Raw genomic sequence first — 19134 nt, 5'->3', positions numbered from 1 at the left:
AAAAGAATTACTTATCCCTCTGAAGGTCAGTCAGCAGGCAAGACCATAGTAATCTGAATCTAAGCCTCCTACTTAGTGAGAGGAAGTATCTAAATAGTTTCAAGAGGTCCCTTATTGTGTTATGAGTAGATTGTGTTATGAGTATTGTGTTATGAGGAGATACAAAGGAAAAAAATTACTGGAATAACTGAAGTGATTTATATCGAAGAATATAAAAGCTTTCTTCTCATATTCACAAACAAAAGAGACTGATGTTTAAAAGGTTAAATGACAGTGAAGTCAGAATAGCAAAGACCTGTTCTACTGCACTGCACTGCGCAAAGAACATGGAAGAATAAAAAGGCACTGTTTCACAGACCTGAAAGAAAAATCATGGATCAAACATCTCAGACTGAGACCACACAGCCACCCTCAGCAGTACATTATCTTATCCAGGAAGAAATTCGGTTCAAAATATAAAATGACCAAAAAGTACTGGTTAGATTCTTTGAACTAACCTCTCTTCTTGTCAATCTTCTTAACTTCTGCTTTCTTGCCTTCTTCTTTATTCTGCCTATCAAAAATGTTGAAATTTTTTTACAATGTTGTAAAGCCTGCTTTTCCCCTCCAGTTTTTGGATGAGATGCAATATTTTGAAGTAGTATCCCTATCAAAACATTAGCATGCAAAAACCACAAAGAGCCAAACCCTGGTTTTCAAGGATGAACAATTTAACAAAAATTAATTAGCTAAGGTACTGCTGATAAGTCTTCCATACTCAGAGCTGTATTTTTCTAGAAGATGCAAATTAAAGGACTTTAAAAACCAAGTCATTTCTAAACTGTATTTTAGTTTTTGTGGCATAGTAACAAAACATATTAACTGGTAAAATGGCATTATACAGAACTAACTTAGGGAGAAAAAAATATTTTAATTATCATGACAAAAGGAGTAGAATTACTTACCATTACCACAGGGAATTTATGGAGAGTTCCTATATGACTATTTTCTCAAATAATTAATTGTAACAGTATACATATCTTACAATTGGCCATAAATGTATCAGTAATAATTTAAAAGTTCTTGAAGGAAGTAGTAATACAGAAAAAAAGATTTGTTACAAGTGCAGTGAAACCTCCTTGAATTTTCCCCAATTGTATCACTGAAAATAAAGCTGAGACTCAAGAAAAATAACAAAAGAAATTATCACCATTTCAGTTATAGGAGGAAGACAGGCAGAAATCTTTGAAACAAGCTTTTGAGCTCTTTATGCAGAGAAGATAATGAACTTCTTTTTAACAATCCCTCAGTTTTGTCTGAGAGACTTAAAAGCCTACTTTCAGAATTTTCATATTTCAGCATATTATAACTAAATATCCTGTGACTAGTTTTCTTCCTGTCATACTAATATGCATACATAAAACATTTAGGCCTGCATGTCTTCCATGTTTCTTTCATAAAGAACATGAAACTTGTCTTCTTCAACTGGTAATACAATCTCAGCAGTACACATTACCTTTGTGTATGTACAGAATGGTGTACAAGGCACCTTAACTAAATAAATACTAATGAAGTAGCTACCAGAAAATGGAAACTAAACTGATGAGCAAAATAATCACAACACTTATCAGCCTATACTAGTTTTGCTTTTTATCAATATTGAGTTTTGTGGTATTAGTCATCAATTGAATTAAATTCATTATCCATTCACCACTTCTCCTTTATCTTCCTGAAACAAAACTCTATCCACCCTCCAATGCATGAAATATGACAGCTATTAAAAAGCAGAAATTTGGTTTTTATAACAAAATCAATATATGACAGTTTGATTCCCAAAATCAAATCAGCATAAATAGTGATATATTAAAAGACGCTAAGGTAATTTAGTATCTCCGAAAATGGAAATGTTTAGATTTGCCACAAGTAGGTAGAAGAGTATTTATGTTAGATCTCCAGAGAAGTGGCAGGAAGAAGAGGAAAAAGGGCTGGAGAAAAGAAATACCCAAACAAACTACATTTTTGTTAGTGAATGTGAAAAAGACAGGATTTTTTTTTGTTACAGTTAAAGGCGACCTTTATTTTCTTCCTTTCCTCCAAACTTTTACCTTGTTCTTTCCCTTTCTTCTACCCTCCCACCAATGGTGGGGATGAGAACATCAAGCTCATCATGGTGCAGCTTCTTCACTCATTTACAGAATAGTGAATGAGTCAGATTTCTTCCTATTGTCCCACTCTCCAAGTTCCTGGTGGGATCTTCTCTCTGTTCTTAAGTTTGATTTGAGTAATCTTCTAAATGCAGTTTATTCTCGGTAACAGTCAACTGGCTTTGCAATACTACAGTAATTACTTTTTCCTTGTTCTGTTTGACAGCATGTGCTCCAACTGTCAGTGAGAGAAGGAAATGCTTTCCTGATAACCTATGCATTCCATACCTCATCAATAATCTATAACTATGGATTAACAGGACCTATCAGGTCCTAAAAATTTTAAGAAAAATATATGGCTGTCCTGAACAGTTTTTCACACTAACCCCTTTCACAAGGATATTCTTAAGTTAGTTCTAAAGAAAACACACAAGCTGTCCTCTGCTAGAGATTCTACATCAGTGAAAGACAGACAATCACTTAATTTCTATGTTCCATTCTTCCTATTCTCCCACAACAGCCCATTTTGGTTCAAGGGGCTTTTCACCCTCCCCACAAAAAGAAGATATAAAACCAAAAAGGGCAGAGAGAGATAACAGTAGAACACAATGCAGAACAGTTTGGAAGTTCTGCAGAAATTTCACCTCCTGTTAGTTTCAAAATATTCCAACAACTTGCAGGCATCACATGTTAAAATAGACTCACGATTCAGATTCTGTCTGTTCCTCTTGCTTACGCTTTCTTTCTGTTACTTCTCGCTCATGTTGGCTTCTTACAGTGTTTCTTCTGTGAGCTGCAGGAAAACTTCTTCCCCCTTTTTTCTTCTGTTTTCATATGGCATTTTATGATTGGAAAGAAATGTAACATTATTAAATTATTGTTTCTGTAAGCAGATGAAACTAAGTATCTTTGAAATAACTGCTCCATGGAGCAACCTGACAAACACCGGCTTTCCCTGAAGCTAGACACAATTTCATTAGTCCTTTCTCCTTTTTTCCTTTTCAAAACTAAGCACCAGAGTGCAATGCTAAGGGCAATACTAAGCACCAGAAAAATTAAGACATTAAAAATTGTTGGCCAGAGACAGTTTTGTACTTTTTAAAATGTGATTTCAAGCCACATGTGATTTCTGCATATTCTCCAGATGCACCCAAGGAAAACAAGATCTGTCTTCCAGGGAACATAGATAAAAAAAAAATCCATAACCCTCCTGACATTTAAATCTTTTGTTAAAAATACATCTTAGAAAAGATGCTTTTCTTAGAAAATACTTAAAGTTCCTGAAAGCATTATTTGAGAAAAATATAGTTCTGAAACTTTTATTCTATGTATCTGTACACCAGCCATGCCAGACTCCTACCATCATTAAGATTTAGCATTAACTTGAAGAAAGACCTCCAGTGATACTACTTTCCTCTATAATAAATTTATCAGGAAAGCAAAATTATACCTTGTCCCCTTCCTGCTCTTCTCCTTCATCTTCAGAATCAGAAGCTGATGCAGAACCCACTTTTGCAACATTTTTCCTTTTTGGTTCAGCTTCTTTCTTTCCTTCCTTTTTATCAAATTCCTTCTTTGATTTCTCTTCTTCCTTCTGATATTCCTCATCTTTTTTCCCTTGCTTTTTGGGCTTTTCTTCTGCTCCTTTTTTCTTTGCTTTCTCCTCCTCATTAACACTAAAACAAAAAGAGTATTTATCACATCTATTATCTACAGCGACTTCAAATAACAACATTCTAACTCAGGAAGCTGGGTCTTTTTAACCACAGAACAGTAAAATGATGAAGTCAATTCACTTAATGACTCTTCACAAACTCTTTCTCTAAAAATTAAAACCCACTACCTGTGGAGGGAAAACTCCCCCCAACAAATAAATATCAGTATGGAGGGCCTAATGAAGGTAACACTAACAGAAGTGCAGAGATCCTAATCCAAGAAGTTAATTCTCAGTGGACTCCCCACACACAGATGGGTCTGTAGGACCCAGAGTGCATACACTGTAAACTAGGTTTATAAAATATTCTTAGTTAAGTTGTTCATATTCCAAAACTGTGTATCTGCCAATTTATAAAAAACTAAACCTATGTTTAACTTTTCCTTAAGTTACTAGGAGCACTAGACTTGACATAAGAACTGAAGACAGCAAAACCAAAATTCAGGTAACTAACAGTGTTGCAATTTTATCAGATGACATTTCTGAAACAAAAATGTACAAGAAAAAAAAGACTATTTTATTTTTGTGTGATATTTTTTCTTAATAAACATCTTTCATCTTCACTCAGCATACAATCATATAAAGAATTTTGTACAGATTGGACAAGTTAGGAAGATTAAGATCATCCCTCTCATGTTCCAGAAATGTCCTTCCTTGAATGACTCTGTATTATAAAAGCATCTACACAAATAGTAACTTATACTGAACACTAACGGGGCAAAAAACCTGTCAGGAGTAATAATTTACAAGTCTTAACATAAGGACAACACAGTTGACAATGAAGAAGCTTTATATTAAGAAAAAACTCACAAGTCACCCTCCAAAAGACATGATGGTTTCACCAGCTTGGGTCTCCCTCTTGGTTTTGGAACTTTTACTTCAGAAGCTAGTAGTTATACAGAAATAACAGGTTAGTCCACAGCCACCATCTGTTCCTTGTCTATGTCTCAAGATACTTACTCAATAGACATAAGCCATGTTTAAATCAAAATATACGTCCTTACTTTGCTAATGTACAGAATTCAAGTTAATTGAGTACCCAACTTAATCAAGTTCTCTTTGAAAAGTTAAAGTGTTGGCAGTTGTTTTTAGCTGACTGGTAAATTAAAAAAAACTTTGATGTTTTCTAGCCACAGGCTCTGGCTACTAATTCTTGTGCTTTTTGCAATCTGTGCAGTTGCAAATGTGAAACATTTGTTTCACATGTTGCATAACTAAGATGAATCTTAAATTAGATGAGAAACCCGACATTAGAGAATGAAAAGCACTTATGTCTACATTTATAGTTAAAGCACTTATGTCTACAAACTATAAATGGAAATCTTGGGGTTTCCATCATTTTTCAGGCTACCAAATCACTGTCAAGAAGTTCTATCACCACACTACAGTGCAGATCAAATCTCTACACTTCCTCAGATTCACCACATTGATAGGAGTAAGATAAACAGCCTGCCTTCTTGGCACTTATGTACCTCAAGTGCTTGTCCAGTACCACAGTGACTATGCTGTCAGGAAACCTAATATTAAGTGTTTAAACTCTAAACTCTTGTTGGTCTTAGCACAGAGGACTTTTAAACATCCTATCAACAACAGAGAAGGCTGCATAGTATATTTTCCAAAAAGGTTTTTCATATAGGAGGCAAAAGCATATTTTACAGATGCTTTCCTGCTCTGACAGTAGTTAGTCAAAACCAGCAAAAAATTGTAAAGAAAAAACCATAAATATTAAAAATGCATATTTAGTGCATGTAAGGAAATGGAAGAGGGGGATGAATTAATACTTAATTTCCTCACAGTTTCCATGGCAAAAGTACTTAAAGTCTGTTTAATTGTGGTCCCACTGTTTTTATATTGTCAGCAGATACAGAGGACTATAAAATATTTGTTTCCCTGACTAGGTGCTCATACAATGTACTTAACTGCTGCAAGAACTGTCTTCCAAAGTAGTAATTAGTAATCAAAAATATCTGCAAGCTTACCATTAAAGTGACAATAGATCATTGCTATTTTGAAAGAAACAGGCACTACAGAATTATCACCAAATTACTCTAACAAAACATTCCCAAAAATCAGTTATATTTTCTTTTTATTTGCCTATTAATCAACACATACTCTCTTAAACATCTTTTTGAGCAAGTCTCTTCAGCTCTTATTTTTTCTTGTCCTCTGAACTCCACCTACAGGTTCCATGTCACTCCAGTTCTCATCTTTGAGTTTTATATGTGAGATCTTCTAACTCCACTGTAGTATTTTATAGACCTTTAATGAATACAAACCTTTATGCAGCAAACCTGCCAGAGAGCTCCTATCATATATCTACACAAAGAAGACTGACCTATTCTAAAAGATAATACTTATAAACCAGTCTTTAATTTAGAAGACTAAACATTAATACTAACAATTTAAATCCATTCATGTCCTGAACTCATCAATTTGAGATGTTTTCTCACTACAATCTACTAGTAAAATCTGCCTTAAGCATTCAAAAATAATCTGTAGTACTTCAGAGGAAGGAGATAACTCCCTGACTAGTACTACTAAAATATTTCTGTGGTGAAAGAAATGAAATCATTCTTCCAAAGTTACCTGCTGGTCTTCCTCTTTTGGGGCTTACTTTTGGAGACACTGGCCCAGTAGTTGTTGCTGCCCCTGCTGCTGCTTCCTCAGCTTCAGCTTGTTTTTCAGACTAATTTAAAGAATGAATGTCAAAGGTGTAAAAACACATGGCACCAATATCTCAATTCCTTTCTCAAACAAACATATTTAAATTCTGGAAATATGTTATTATGCAATAGCTTGTACACACAAAAAAGCATCTGAACTTAGTAACAGGTTATACGTAAGTATTACTAATTTTGCCCTCTCCAATTCCAAATGGAGAAAATAGTCAAGAGCTTAGTGTCCAGGATAAAGAACAATTAGAGTACAGATACAGCATGCTACTTTTCTATGACAAACATACTAAGGTCAAAATACCTTCATACTCAACCCCATCACTGCTGTCAGCTGTAACTGTACCTTTGTAAGGTTTCAAACACAAAATTAAGATCTGCCCTACTTAATTCTAGTTTTCAGTTGGGTCAGTGCCCTGATCTGGCTGGCTGTGTGACCACAAGAACATTAAGGCTAGCGTATGCTGAGCAAGCAGCTGGAACTGTCTTTTTCAAAGTAACTCTGTATTCTTCCAGGTTGTAGAGACCATAAAAATCACAAATTTGTGAAAAAGGGGAGTATTTCAGGTGTTAGTTCAATGTGATGAAGATGTTAAAAGAAATTTTTCAGAGCTTCAATGCAGGCTATTTTATTAGCAGTTTAGCAACAGTTTATGTCTTGTTTTTTCTTATTCGTAATGAGCTGTTTGGGAAAGATAGGGACTCCACATTCCACATCAAGTTAAAAAATATCTGTAAAACACTCCGGGAAAACTTTCATTCCTCCGAATCTTTCAGACACTTGAAAAGGGGGAGTAGAGTGTCAAACACTTAAATTTATGCATAATCTGTCATTAAAGGAAATAACACCCAGTATTATCACATCAAAAAAATTCCAGTAATGTGAAGTAATTAAGCATATTGTTACCTTTCTTTTTCTTCCTCTTCTAGCAACTTTAGGAATAGAAGCATCATTTGTTTTCACCACATCCTGTGAAGATTAAAAATGTTTCTAAGAATCTTAATAAAACTAAGATATATTCCATTTATTCTACTTTTTTACCAACTGAAGCCTCTAGCACACAATTTAGACAAGAATCTTGTAATGTACATGAAGAGACTGCATGATTTTAAATTATTAAAATAAAAAATTATTAGACATAATATAAATAAATATTAGACAAAATATAAAATATTAGACATTAGGAAGAAATTCTTTACTGTAAGGGTGGTGAGGCACTGGAACAAGTTGCCTGCAGAGGTTGTTTCTACCCCATCCCTTGCAGTGTTCAAGGCACATGTGGATGGGGTTTTGAGCAACCTGGTCTAGGAAAAGGTATACCTGTCAGTGAGAAGGGGGTTGGAACCAGGTAATGTTAAGGGTCTGTTCCAGCCCAAACAATTCTACGATTCTGTATTATCTGATACCTAGGATTTATTCCTGAGAGATAAAAAATAATTTAAGTACTAAATAATATTCTGTTCTAAATAAAGATACTATTTAGTGATGTTTTAGTCTGTCTGGACTCTTTACCTAGTCTTTAAAAATATGTATTTGCAATATAGTAAGTGTAAGAGTTAAGCGATAAAATACAGTCTTCCAACTGTTTTAATTGAACTTAAAGACAAATCAGACTAGAAGTTTCCTCTCTGATGAAAACTTCAAATTCTGGCATCTTCAGTGAAAGTTATAAATGTGTCTGAACACACAGAAAGTTTTACATAAACAGCTCCTGAAACTGTCAAAGTAGTAATAATTGTAGTGTCTTATTACTCAGTAACAGATCTACAGCAACAAACATAATATTATCATGTTCTCTATGACACAGAAAAAAGCTCTCACTTCTTTATTGGTTTTGTCAGAAGGTAGATCATCTTCCTTTGAAGTATCCATCTCTTTTTCTTCTGCTTCAGCTTCTGTAGGCAAGTTATTATCCCCTTTAGGGAATAACTGCAAAGCGAGTCAACAGAGGATAAAAAATGCATTAGAAAATATTTTATAGTGAAAAGAGAACATGCTAATTGCCATCAGGCTGCTCTTCCCCTAAAGTAGTTTAAATCTGTAGCTACACTCCCTTCTTAGGTGCCCATTAAAAGTTTAATTGTACTGGACTTCTTCCTCTTATGAGGAAGGGTCAAGGGAGCTGGGCTTGCTCAGCTTCAAAAAGAGATGACTAAGAAGGGACCTCATCAATGTATAGAAGTGTCTGGAGAGAGGGTGCCAAGAGGATGGATCCAGGCTCTGCTTGGCAGTGCCAAGCAACAGCATAAAAGACAAGGGGCACAAACTGATGCACAGAAGTTCCACCTCAACATAAGGAAGAACTTCTTTACTGTGCAATGACCAAGCACTGCAAAAGATTGCTCCGAGAGGTTGTAGATAGTTCCACCCTGGAGATATTCAGGAACAATCTGGACACAATCCTGTCCAATGTCCTCTGGGATGACTGTGCTTGAGCCAAAAGGTGAGCTAGACTAGGTTCCTTCCAGCCTGACCCATTCTGTGATTCAGTGAGAATAATCCTTCAGCCATTTAAGGATGCCTATTGTGGCTGTGCTTCCTCACTGGTTCTTGTGCACCTGCTCACTGACAGAACATGGGAAACAGCAAAGTCCTTGGTTTAGGGTAAACACTACTTGGCAAAAGCTGAAACATCAGTGTATTACCAACATTTTTCTCATACTAAATCCTAAACACAGCACTGCACCAGCTACTAAGAAGAAAACAAACACTATCCTACCTGCAACCAGGCCAAATTGTAAACAAACCACAAGTAAGTTGTTTTCTCATTTGTGAGATTGTAATTTATGCACTTTTTCTTGATTTGTTGTGGTTTTTTTAAACCTTAAAAATACTAGGTTTGGTTTTGGGAAAGCAGCTAGAACTTGAAAAAAATCAAGCGTTTGTAATTATTTACTTGTAGATAATCAACATTTCCTTGCAGCCTACATATCTGCATCTCTTTTACATTATCAGATCTACTGGCTTGTCCCACTTTCAAGAACCTTTTTTAAAATTCCATTTTTAAGTAGCTAGGTTTTAAAATTTCAACACTAAATAAAGCAACTATTACACAGTATTTCTAATAACATGAAGACATGTAACATCACTGAGTCTTTTTATAGAGTACAATTTTAAGACAGAAGAACTATTGATTCACTAAAACCAAAGGAAACCATAGTACAAGGACTGATTAATTGAATGTTATAGCTACATTACTATATATAGTATATAAAAAAAAAGAAATTTGCTCTGTATTTTGCCTTAAGATGATTAATTAGGCAAATCTATACCAAAGGGCCTAGTCAGGATCTTCCATTCCATCTTTATGGTTGAATGGCTCTACATCTCCCTGTTTCTCTTACACCGTACCAGCACTGAACAGCCTAGAAGTGCTTTTGATGAGAAACATGAAGCTTAAGTTATTGGCATCCCCACTAGCACATGCTGCTTGAGGCATAAATTCAGAGTGAAGCAAACTGATTAATCAATCAGCCCAGTTTAAAAGCTTCCCCCTCACAGTAGCAAATGCTAAGAACAAATGCTTTTATAAGCAGCATGCATAAACAAGAGCAGCACTGGTTTGCTAACATTGTCAGGAAATTATGTGTTTCAAAGCACTGCTAAGGTATAGCAAATAGAACCCAAATCACCCTCACATTCCATGCTTGCAAGTACTAAAATAAGGAACTCTAGTCAGAAAGCAGTCAGGACAAATAATCCATCAATAATTCTGCAGGCTCCAACTCACCAAAACCATTCTCAACATCATCCGTATACAAACAGTAGACTAAATTTTTTTTCCCCTCCAGTCAAAGAACTTTTTTACTCTTGAATAACCAAGCTATTACAGCTACTGGACACTAATCCTATTTGTACCTGACACATTGCAAATTCTGCGGTTGCAATTGTGAATCAGTACGGAAAAACAGCCAGCAATACCTACAGAAAAACTACATTAAATCTTGGCAAATAATCAAAATGGAAACAAAAGTCAAGAGTAAAGGCAAGTCTATTCAAAATAGTCTGACATTTAATTTAAGGGCACTGCTCATCATGTTGAGTAGTAATTTCCAGAAATGAGTTACAAATAAATGAGATACCATAAATGTCAATCCCACCTGCATGACAATTTTTGTCATTTTAGAATTCTATTAAAACCACGGAGAAGAGTTGACAACACAGTATCTCTCCCATGCCATATGAGAAATATCTCCATATGAACAAAACATTCAAGAATAGAGAACAGTTCAAAGCAGTGTACTACTGAATAATTTAATGTACAGTAAGCTAGGAAGCTTTACCTCTTACACTATAAACTATGTACTGCACCAGCAAATTGAAACCAAGATTTTTAAGACTGAAATTAATTTCATTTTGGAAGGTTACTAAGGAATGTGCACATTTGCATAGCAAAGAAGCTAAACTCTGTGTAAACTACTGCATACTGATTCCTGGCTTAAGAGCTGAATTGATACAGCTGTGAGATTCTCTATATCCTAAATAGTTCATTAAGGGTATGGTCTAATTAAAGCTGATTCTTATAAACCTTCTCTGGCAAACACACTTAAGTACCCTTTCACCCATGACAGACCCTAATGCTCTGTTCTACTCTTCAATATAAATGATCACAACTGAATGTGAGTCATACCTGTCTATAATATGAAAAAGTCTTCAAAAACAGAAGGGGAAAAGTTAACCTAATTCTTGATCATAATTATAATTTCCAACTTCTCCTGCCTAGGAAGTACTGTATGAATTTCGTTTGTATTGTGATATAGAAATACAAGAATTAATTTTCAAAAAACATATAGAGGTCTGTAAAAGGAAAGCCTGTCTGTAAAAAGAAGGAGAAAGTAATACTGTAAGTATATCTGAAGAGAAGCAATCACAGAAAGTTCAAAGATTAAACAGATGTTAGTTTCAAGTATTTAAATAAAGATTTGGCAATATAGTTTTAACTTGAAAATATTTCTGGCAGAACAAAGCAGAAATTCAATTACTTACTTTTGGGACAGAACACTTTTTTCTTTTGGCTCCTGCTTTTTCTTCACTCACCTCAGCAGGCTCCTGACTGCTTTCTTCAACAGTGTCATTGATAGGAGTGTTAATAGCTGGATGGGGCTTCAATAAAAAACATCAAAAATGAGATCTAAATCCCCTCCTCACCTGAGGTGTATTCTCCCACATAACTTACTTAAGAAAGCATCATGTCAGGGAACCCCTTACTAGATGGAAAAGAATATTAAATACATCATATTTCATTAATTTCCATTGTTTTCAATTTAATCTGCAACTTACTTATTAAAATTTTAAACTCTAATGTTGTAACCACTCATTTTCATATTACTACACTGCAATGTAAGTATTTTCTTATGCATAATATATCTTAACATATCTGAGAGATAAAAAATAAAAAAGATTTGTTCAAATAAAACTTTTGATGATACTATAAAGAAGTGCATTTTAAAATATGCTGTAAATCCTTGTTCCTGAAAATGTAAGCAGAAAAAGAATAACAGTAAGATAATTAATAAATTAACACTTAAAACCATAGTAACAGAGGAGATAATGTCTAAATTACACTTTTTTCTTCCATTACATTGTGTATGGCTTTCTCGTTCTCATATACTAGTGTCATGGTTTGACATGGAAGTGAATTTTTTCAGGAAGTTGGGTCAAACCAATCCGTGGTCAGGTTTGGATACTGGCACCTGGAGTGACCACTGAAGGTATGGACACGCCTCTGAGAACACAGGGAGTTAAAAGCAAGAACTCCCAAGAGCTCGTTCTCTTTGGTTCCAGTCAGGGTGCTGTGCAGACCTCCCCTGCCCAGCCATGGGGCTGGGTGGGAGAGGGGAAGCCATGAGGCCTGGTCGAGGTGAGCTGAGGGGTAGAAGGACTGGAACCGAGCCAGCTCCTGTGGACGGAAGGGTGGAGAGAAGTGGAGATGCCTTTGTCATCCCTCCCTCCAGAGGGAAGAGACAGAGAGTCCGGACGGCACCTGTAACTTTGCTGGTGCGTAGGAGAAGGAGGTGGGGGGAAGGCGCCCAGCCTTGGCCTTGGGAATCGGCTGCTGGGCAGAGATTTCAGCGTCCGGGGAGTCTGAACTTTTAACCCTTTCCTGAGAAATGAGGGCTTTGTAAAATATTACTCCTCCTTGATTTGAAGTAGAAGAGAGACAGTCTGGGATCTGAGATGTTGGAAGAGGAAATTTTTTGAGTGGGAAGAGATGATGGAGTGGCTTGTGGCTGGACTTTACTTGTTAGCCATAGACTGAACCAAATTCTCCTGACAGAGGCTGCACTTAGGGGGATGCGTTGGTGGGCCAAGAGACCTGTTTCAGTGATTACCAGCAGAGGAGTAGAGAGAACAGAGGAGAGTTGAGGAGAGTGTGGAGAGGCCCTCTGTCTTCAGAGAAGATCTCTGTTCTTGGACCCTCGGCCCCAGAGGAAAATGGGGAGGACTGTAGTCCCAAAATAAAAAACTGAACTGTTGTCGCTTTTGGTCCGTGGCAAAGCATCCTTACAGGAGAGCTATGAGCAGTCTGTCCATGCACGGTGGTGAGAGCACTGTGACATGGAAAGGAGAGTGTCACCATGGCAGATTTTCTCCGGGCGGTTGCCATGTGTGACATGGAAACACAAGGGTGGCAGTTGTGTTTCCTGGGGGATCTGTGGCACAGGAGAGACTCCTGTCTCCCTTGATGGACTGAGTATTGATTATCTGAAGGGTGGCAACTTGATCAGGATGCTGGGTGGTGTCTCACTGTGGGTTTGTTTGGAAATTAGGTGGGAAGAGGAGGAGTATTTTGGAAGGTCTTCATCCTGGGTTTAGTGTTTGCAGTTTTTATAGTAGTAGTAGTTTAATAAAGTTTTTCCTTTGTTATTAAGCTTGGGCCTGCTCTGCTTCTGATCACATCTCACAGCAATTATTTTGGAAAAGTGCATTTTCATGGGGGCGCTGGCATTGTGCCAGTGTCAAACCATGACAACTAGCTACTTCAAATAAAGCTGGCAGAACTCCCCTGACTTCTCCCGTCCCTCCCCCATCCCCCCCGCCCCGGGGAAGTGGGTTTGGGTTTAAGCCCAATCTATAATCTCCTTTCTGCCCTCCAATTGCCTTAATAGCAGTTACAAGCAACATCTGCAAAGTATCTATACTGCTCTTAGAACATTCCAGTTCTGGCTATGAAATAGAAAGTATAGCTCTCAGAAGGCCTTACTATGATAAAAAAATGCAGTGGAGAACTGCTAGCAAACAACCCATTTTGCCACTGCTTGGGTCCATCAGAGTGAATAGTGGCATTTACAAAGCAGAAGCAGATTGCAGCTTCTCAAGCCTAAGATGCCGACAGTGCAAACAACAATACCCAGGTGCCAGAACACCCTGCAGCTGAAGATGTGCAGCAACGGGCCATGACCATCCATGGCAGCGCCACTGCCAGGGACAAGGTGTATCCCAGGAACATGATGAACCTTGATGCACGTGTGTCCTGGTTTAAGGCAAAATCCCCCCCCTCTTCACTCTCAGAACCAGTCCTAAAGGTGCAAAACTTATTTCTGGGCTAAACAGATGAATGGGGATACAATTCAGCACCATAAAGTCACCCTACGACAATGTGCCATTGTCATGCCCGCCCCCACTGCAGTGAAACTGCTGAGCCAGTGCCACAAACCAACGCTCAGCCAAGACAGAAATGAGTGGGTGCCCGGTCCCAACAGAGCTCTACCCACTAACAGAGGAAAGAAGGATCTTCACAGGATGCCACAGATTCCTAGTGGTGACTACCTTTCTCACTTGTTGTAATTCTTTGATTTTCCCTACTTTTCTATTTTCTTCCTTGCTCACTTCTTTGACAGTGAATAAAACTGAATTACAGTTTTGATCACCGTCATTTGACCTCTTTTGTCACCGATCTTGCTCCTGGTATATCTGAATTTCCCCGCTTCCATGTTAGGGTGGTGGATGACTTAGGGTATGCAACCATACTAGGACATATGTCCAGCAAAAAGACAAAAAACAGGAAAAAATTCCAAGTGAATTCCTCTATATTAAGAGCTGACAAGTCTATCCCTTTAATATCATATTGTATCCAGATTAAAAGCTCAACTTTACCTAAACCTTCACGTGATCACCCACTTCCCTCTGACCATACTTGATGCATGCCCCAACACAAAATTTGCTACTCATCCTAAATTTTAAGCTCTGACTCCTGAACTGTCTTCCCTGCCAATTGTGTTTTTTAAGTGTGTAACTTAGCTCTAAGAATCTTTAAAATCAAAGAGTTGTATGTACATAAAACATGGAGATCAAGGAATATCCTAAGATACAGTCACAATCAAGACTACAGCTAAAAAAATGTGTCCACTCACCTATGCACTGAATAGTGCAACACATTAGCAGGCCATAATACATTATTCCACTTAAAGATATTGTTGGGAAAATGGTGTATTTATTTACTCATCAGCACCTACATTTACTTTACTCTCAGTTTTCATAAGCATCTACATGCCTTCCCTTTCAACATCCCTTACTGACTATGCTCATCCCTCATGCTTGGGGGCAGGTGCCAGTGACACAGATAGAACCAAGTCCATCACTGCCTGAGCTGATCACAATTGGCTGGCAAGGGATGAACTGACCCACTTCAACATCCCACCTCACCTGGGAACAGATGGTACCTTCACCCAAATAGCAACGGGGGAAGGGGGAGCGGGATGGAAGGATGGTCATGTGTTGCCGTGATTTTTAAGTGTTAAGTTTTCTTTTATAGTTTTTTTAAAAGTCTTAAAGTTCTTATAAAACTTCTTCAGCTTTCTGATATGTTTACATATTTCTACTGGAGTTCTCATGCACTGTTCTTGTAAATAATGATTGTTTTGCATTCTTCTTTGTGGAAGGAGAGAATTGATGGACTGTTGGTTTGACCAGTGTGGTTGGAGAGGTGGTAATTCCATCCTCCAATCCACGGTCACCTCTGGAATTCTATAAATATCAGATGCTCGAATAAAATGCTCTCTTTTTTTGGCCTTTGAACTTGCCAGGCATTTATGTGCTCACTTTCATGTCCAATAGCAACAGTCATGCACAGAACAAGATGCCCGCACAGGGCACATGGGGTTCTGAGGCAAAAGAGATGCCAGAGTCAAGGAGGGATACTGAAAGAAGAGACACATAAGCTATTGCCCAAGCCAAGCTCCAGCCCAGAGAAGTTGCCTTATGTCGAGGAGTACATTTAGTGAAAGTAGTTCATGTCATTGCAGACTGAGCTGTGAACAGCAGGAGCTGGAGGCAAGAGATATTGAACTTTGCATATGAGGGGCACAGTAGCCAGTCAGGTGAGTGCAAACTCAGAGACATCAGGAGCCAAGGAGTCAATTGGAACACCCAACAGTTTCCAAGCTTAGCCTGTGAGGGTATAAATGTCCAGGGCTTCCTTTGTCCAGGGTCCCACCCAGGAAGCACCCAGATCAAGCTGTTATTCTGTGGTTGTATCACAAATAAATTATTTTACGGACCCAGCTGTCTGAGACTGCTAAATGAAACTCAGGGTCCAGCTAGAAAGGAAACCTTGTCTGCTGTGTGAGTGTGGTGCGTGCGGGGAGCCAGCAGGGCACCCAGCCAGGATCACTGGAACTGTCTGCTGCAAAGGGCATCAGCCCCAGCCCAGGTGGTGGTGAGTGTCACTGTCATAGTGACTCCTGGATGGTCAGACATGGAAGCTCCCTTAATGCCAAACACTGGTAGAGGGGAGACAGAAGGTACACGTCAGGGTAGGGCTGCAGGCTATGGAGGAGCCCACACTGCACCTGCTGAGTAAGAAACAAGGAATAGCAAAAACAAAGTAGCCACTTCACACCTGACTGTCTCCTACACCACCACTGTCTTACCCAGGGGACACACTGAAATGTCCAAAGAGGACACTGGGGACCAACAAAGCTAGAGCAGAGGTGGCTGGAAGGAAGCATGTTTCTCCTATCTTTTTTTTGTCTTTGTTTCTTGTTACCAGAACAAATAACAAAAAGTGTATGTCAACTGACTAAACTGTACCAAATTGAATGTTTTGTTGCGTATACCATACCCTTTTTTGGCAAAGATGGTGGAGCCTCAGAAGCTGATTTCATGCACTCTGCTACCCTTAAAACAATTTCCAGCTTCCCCATAAAATCCCAGTAGTCCCAGGTTCAACTGAGATAGAGGTAATTCTCTTTTTCATAGGTGGTACAGTGCTGTGTTTTGAATTTAGTACGACTATTATTTTCAAAACTCACAGATTTTTTAGTTGTTGCCAAATAGTGTTTACTCTTAACCAAGGAAAATACTACTTAGTAAAAACTAAAACACTATTATCAATAAGATTCTCATACTAAATGCAAAACATAGCACTGTATCAGCAAGTAAGAAGAAAACTAACTTTAATTCAAGAGAAATCAGGACATTACATACTTAAACATCCATTCTTTCCCTGACTAAAAAAAAACAAAAGTCCTACTCCTCAAAAAAAACCCTTAGCTGTTAAATAAAACTTTTGAAGATGTACTCTATTAGCACCAACAAGGACCACCCACAAGTAAATGCAAAAAGCCCTGGCTAAAGGGCTTGATCTGCTTCAAGTAAAACTTGCTTTTAATAATGCTTAGCATAGAGTAGAAGACTATCAAAAGGAAACCATTTTGCAGTTGAAGGACAAATTCAGAAGCAAATTTGCATTAATCTGTTGCTTAACTTAATTTTTTCTGTAATTCAAACTGATCCAACCACCCTGGTCAAGCAGGGAAACCTACAGCTGGCTAACCAGGACCATGTCCAGATGATTTCTAGGTATTTCCAAGAATGGAGACTCCACAACCTCACTAAGCAACCTGTAGCAGTGCTCAGTGACCCTCACAGGAAAAAAAAAAAAGCTCCCTTATATTCAAAGGGAGCCTCCTGTGTTTCAGTTTGTGCTCTTTGCCTCTGGTCCTGTCATTGGAAACTCCTAAAAAGGGTCTGACCCAGTCTCTTTGTACCCTTGCTTCACATATTTGTCTAAATTGAGGAGATTCCATATAAGTTCACCAGGGCTGAGCAGTCCCTGCTGTCTGAGCCTGTCCTCACAACAGAAATGCTCCAGTCCATCATATTCATAGCCTTTCATGGATCTCTGTCCAGCATGCTTCCCAGTTTGTACTGAGTAGCCCAGAACTGGATGCAAGACTCCAGTTAAAACACCCCTACTAAGCAAAGTTTCTTCTTCCAATAATTTTACAGCTCATTTAGAGGAACAGGATTTAAATATGACCTGTGGGAAAAAACTTTTTCTTTCTTTGCAGTAAAGAAATAGGGAAAAAACTGCAAAGAACAACCCAATGGCTCTAGACAGAACTTGACCACGAAAGACAGTGTGAAAAATGCTGCCACTGAAGCTGAAGAACCTGAATGGAACTCAAAATGTAAAAGGACTATCTTGCAGAAAAGCTGTTACACTAAGAAAACAGTCTGCACCTATCTCTCAGCAATATGTTTTGTGTCTTTTCCCAATTGGAGATGTATCTACAGATGCTACTGAAAGCACTGCTTAACTGAAGTGACTGATTTCTACAGTGAAACTTGTGAATCTGCAGTGAATATTAGACAAAATTTTTACTGTTGATTATTTATACCCAGATTAACTTAGTTAGAATAACTGGTATAGCTCACAACTGCCTCAGGCATCCACAGAGCATCTCTTTTCAATTGCCACAATAAGGACAGTGAAAAGGTTTATGTTACAGTAGCAGAAAGCATCTGTCTCTTATTACTACAGTCCTTCCCACTGTGATGTGGAGATTAGCATCTCTCCATATCTCAAAGGAGAAAGTGTACAGCTGGAATACATGATGTCCTGACAACACTTCAGAAACATCCTTAAGTCTTTATCCATATTCTTCAAACTAGAAACACAATAACGTGGGTATCTTATGAAGCAGGAATTAATTGGTGCTGAAATGGCAGTCTGGCATGCTGTGCAAAAACAGCAAATAAAAATAGAAGGCAGCAATTCCTTTTATTATTATTGCAGCATTGCCTAGAAGACCCAATGGAACCAGGGTCAGTATATATTCAGTGTACATAGCAAAAATACTAAAAGCTTACAGAATGTCCAGAGCAAGCAAAGACAAAATGAGCATGAGAATTTGTCTTCATATTAAATTTGGGTCCTTTTATGGGTTGCATTGCATAGCTCTGGTTTAAGCTTGGAAGTTTTACAAATGGGCAAAAAATGAGGAACTACTGATGGACAAAAACTGAATTAAGTTATATGGCAGGGGCTAAAAGGCAAACATTACATTGCTTCCAACTTCTACAATTAAAATACTGCATACTAGGAGTGCATGTACTGAAATCTTACTGAAGGATACTTGTGGACATAGGTATTTAGTTTTAGAATACACAGGGCAGAGTGACTGAGACACACAAGCACAGTGCTTCAAGCACAGTCACACAATTACAAAGGTATTTCAGGCATATATCTCCAGTTAAACGATCCCCATTTCTTCTTATGCTATTGATACTAGACACCAAAAACAAACAGTATTTAAAATATATTAAATTTTGTCTAACCTGCAGTCAAACAGCAGCAATTAGTCATTACTCTGTGTCAGGAAAACAACTGTGTTTCCC

General features: G+C 37.9%; 1 protein-coding gene across 1 annotated transcript in view; it reads right to left on the bottom strand.

The window, feature by feature from the left end:
• The window catches only part of PSIP1 (PC4 and SRSF1 interacting protein 1), a 35039-nt gene that overhangs the window by 11044 nt on the left and 4861 nt on the right, over positions 1 to 19134 (bottom strand). The window contains exons 5-12 of the mRNA XM_068176913.1: positions 11497 to 11613; positions 8332 to 8439; positions 7417 to 7479; positions 6424 to 6523; positions 4648 to 4723; positions 3574 to 3799; positions 2829 to 2947; positions 498 to 553 (exon numbers count right to left, since the gene is read on the bottom strand). Of these exons, the coding sequence (XP_068033014.1) occupies positions 498 to 553; positions 2829 to 2947; positions 3574 to 3799; positions 4648 to 4723; positions 6424 to 6523; positions 7417 to 7479; positions 8332 to 8439; positions 11497 to 11613 (865 nt within the window). The remainder of the gene's footprint in view (positions 1 to 497; positions 554 to 2828; positions 2948 to 3573; positions 3800 to 4647; positions 4724 to 6423; positions 6524 to 7416; positions 7480 to 8331; positions 8440 to 11496; positions 11614 to 19134) is intronic.

This window comes from Anomalospiza imberbis, chromosome Z (assembly GCF_031753505.1).
Source record: "Anomalospiza imberbis isolate Cuckoo-Finch-1a 21T00152 chromosome Z, ASM3175350v1, whole genome shotgun sequence".
In the NCBI taxonomy this organism is placed as follows: Eukaryota; Metazoa; Chordata; class Aves; order Passeriformes; family Viduidae; genus Anomalospiza; species Anomalospiza imberbis.
Note: the sequence above shows the minus strand (reverse complement) of the source record. Positions and strands in the feature narration are given on the sequence as shown.